This window comes from Puccinia triticina, chromosome 12A, assembly GCF_026914185.1.
Source record: "Puccinia triticina chromosome 12A, complete sequence".
NCBI classification, from domain to species: domain Eukaryota; kingdom Fungi; phylum Basidiomycota; class Pucciniomycetes; order Pucciniales; family Pucciniaceae; genus Puccinia; species Puccinia triticina.
The window spans coordinates 4,348,839-4,350,800 of NC_070569.1; the positions used below are offsets into that span (position 1 = coordinate 4,348,839).

Here is a 1,962-nt window from a genome sequence, read left to right on the forward strand (position 1 = left end):
TTACATAGAGTTAGTTTACAATGAGTGGTTTAACCCAATAAATTGTAAAAATAATTCAATAACACATTATATGAAATTTTACAATGTCCCTCCTTTGCAATGGAGGGGCATTGTAAAACACCAATTGTAAAAATAACCCACCCCACAGCAGAGGCGGTGAGGACAAACCGCACGCTGGGAGTACAGCGGCAGAGGACACCCTGGGGGTATAGCACTCACAACCCCTTGTTTATATACCCATTGGACTCAACCATCCAGCTGTTGCCTCCTCTCGCCCACTCTTGCCCAACCCCACCCTCAATGCTACAGCCTGGTCAACAACACCATCCCTGCCTCACATCTGATCAAGAAATCCGGCCATTTAATCCCTGCGCCATGCTAGACACTGGTAATGACCAACAAAACATATCTGTTGTTACTGGTTACTCCATCCCCTGCGCCACTCTCAACAGTATAAAGCAGTAAGTTAAATCACCCCCTCATTGCTTGGCCATCCCGCACTGACCACTGCTGTACATTTGTTCAGATTGGCCTGTTGGATTGCCTCAGCCTTTAGATTCAACTCTGCTCTCTTGGGACTCAAACGCTTTGCCAAACACTTCAACAATCCCTTGATGCACGTCTGGTTTGGGGGCTTATTGCTGACTGATACTCCTACAAACACCAGATTTTCAATCAACTACTGTTAGTTTGCTCCTTTCATCTCCCTTCTTGTTTTTGACCCATGCTGATTGGTTCTGAGTTGTTCCTTAGTCACCAGCATTGGACTTGGAGTGCGGATGGAATAAATGTGTGAACATGTCAAACAAGCACCACAGTGATCTCAGATATCAAAGATCTCAATCCATGCTTGTAACATACTGAACTTTGCGTCTTATTGACTTTTTACAGATTGATAATGGCTAAGCTACGCGAGTTGGACGCCACGGACTCTTTGGACGATGACGATTCAAGCTCGGACATCTCATAGATCTCGTCGACTGACTCGAGTGACTTGGACTCAGATTCGAGCAGCTCTGGCCGCTCAAGGAGTTCTCGAGACCGGCGGGGCGGTGGGAATGGACAGCGCCGTGGGAGGGATTCTTTGTCTTCTTCATCTGGTCACGGCGGGGCTCGCCTGAAAGACGCCATGACTCGCCATCGCCTGTCAGACGCCGCGACTCGCGATTGCCTGTGAGACGCCGTAACTCTTACTCTCCTCCTAGGAGAGGGCGAGACTCAAGATCTCCTCCTGGGAGAGGCTGGGACTCTAGGTCTCCTCCGGTCAGACGCCGCGACTCTTGATCACCGGGTAGACACCGCGGTTTACTGTTGCCTGTCAGACGCAGAGGCTCACCGTCTCCTGTTAGACGCCATAGATCCCCTCCCCTTGTCCCTCGTCAGACGCCGTAGATCACCTTCCCCCATCATGTGTCCAGGCTCCCCTTCTCCTGTCAGACGCCGCGGCTCCCCACCCCCCGGTAGACACTGCGTTTCACCTTCCCCTGGTAGACACTGCGATTCACCTTCTCCCGTCAGACGCCGGGCTTCACCCGTACTCATAGTTGCTTGTTCCTATTTCTGAAGTCTCATTCTTCATTTCCACTTTTCATTTACTCTTGATTTGCTTCTTCCAAAGACTCTTTAGTGTTATCGCCCTTGCTCTTAGGTAAGAGCAATGATTGTTTCTCAGTTACTTTTCTTAATTACTTGTTCAAGAATCTAATGAAATCAATGCTCTTAGTTTGTTGAATTCTCACAATCCTCACCCAAGCCTTGCGGCCCAATGCCCTACTCACCGGCCCTTTCTCAAGGAACAAGTTGTTCAAGATTATCCTTGGCCAGGCCTTCAAGCCCTGGTGAAGACTTGCGCGCAATGGTCTCATGAGTTTGGGTGTGACAAGGGGGGTTGAGCTTTGGATGGCGGTTGCTGTTTGCACGGTGGAGGATGCAGAATTGCGGGATGGCATCCATAAATTTGAA

At 49.5% G+C, this 1,962-nt stretch overlaps 1 protein-coding gene across 1 annotated transcript; it reads left to right on the forward strand.

The window, feature by feature from the left end:
• Window positions 1–375: 375 nt before the first annotated feature.
• PtA15_12A423 (uncharacterized protein) lies at window positions 376–970 on the forward strand (the record flags this gene model as incomplete). Its single annotated transcript, XM_053162031.1, has 4 exons — window positions 376–461; window positions 527–684; window positions 761–800; window positions 892–970. 4 exons carry the CDS (start codon window positions 376–378, stop codon window positions 968–970), a joined length of 363 nt encoding a protein of 120 aa, XP_053025989.1.
• Between the last annotated feature and the right edge of the window lie 992 nt (window positions 971–1,962).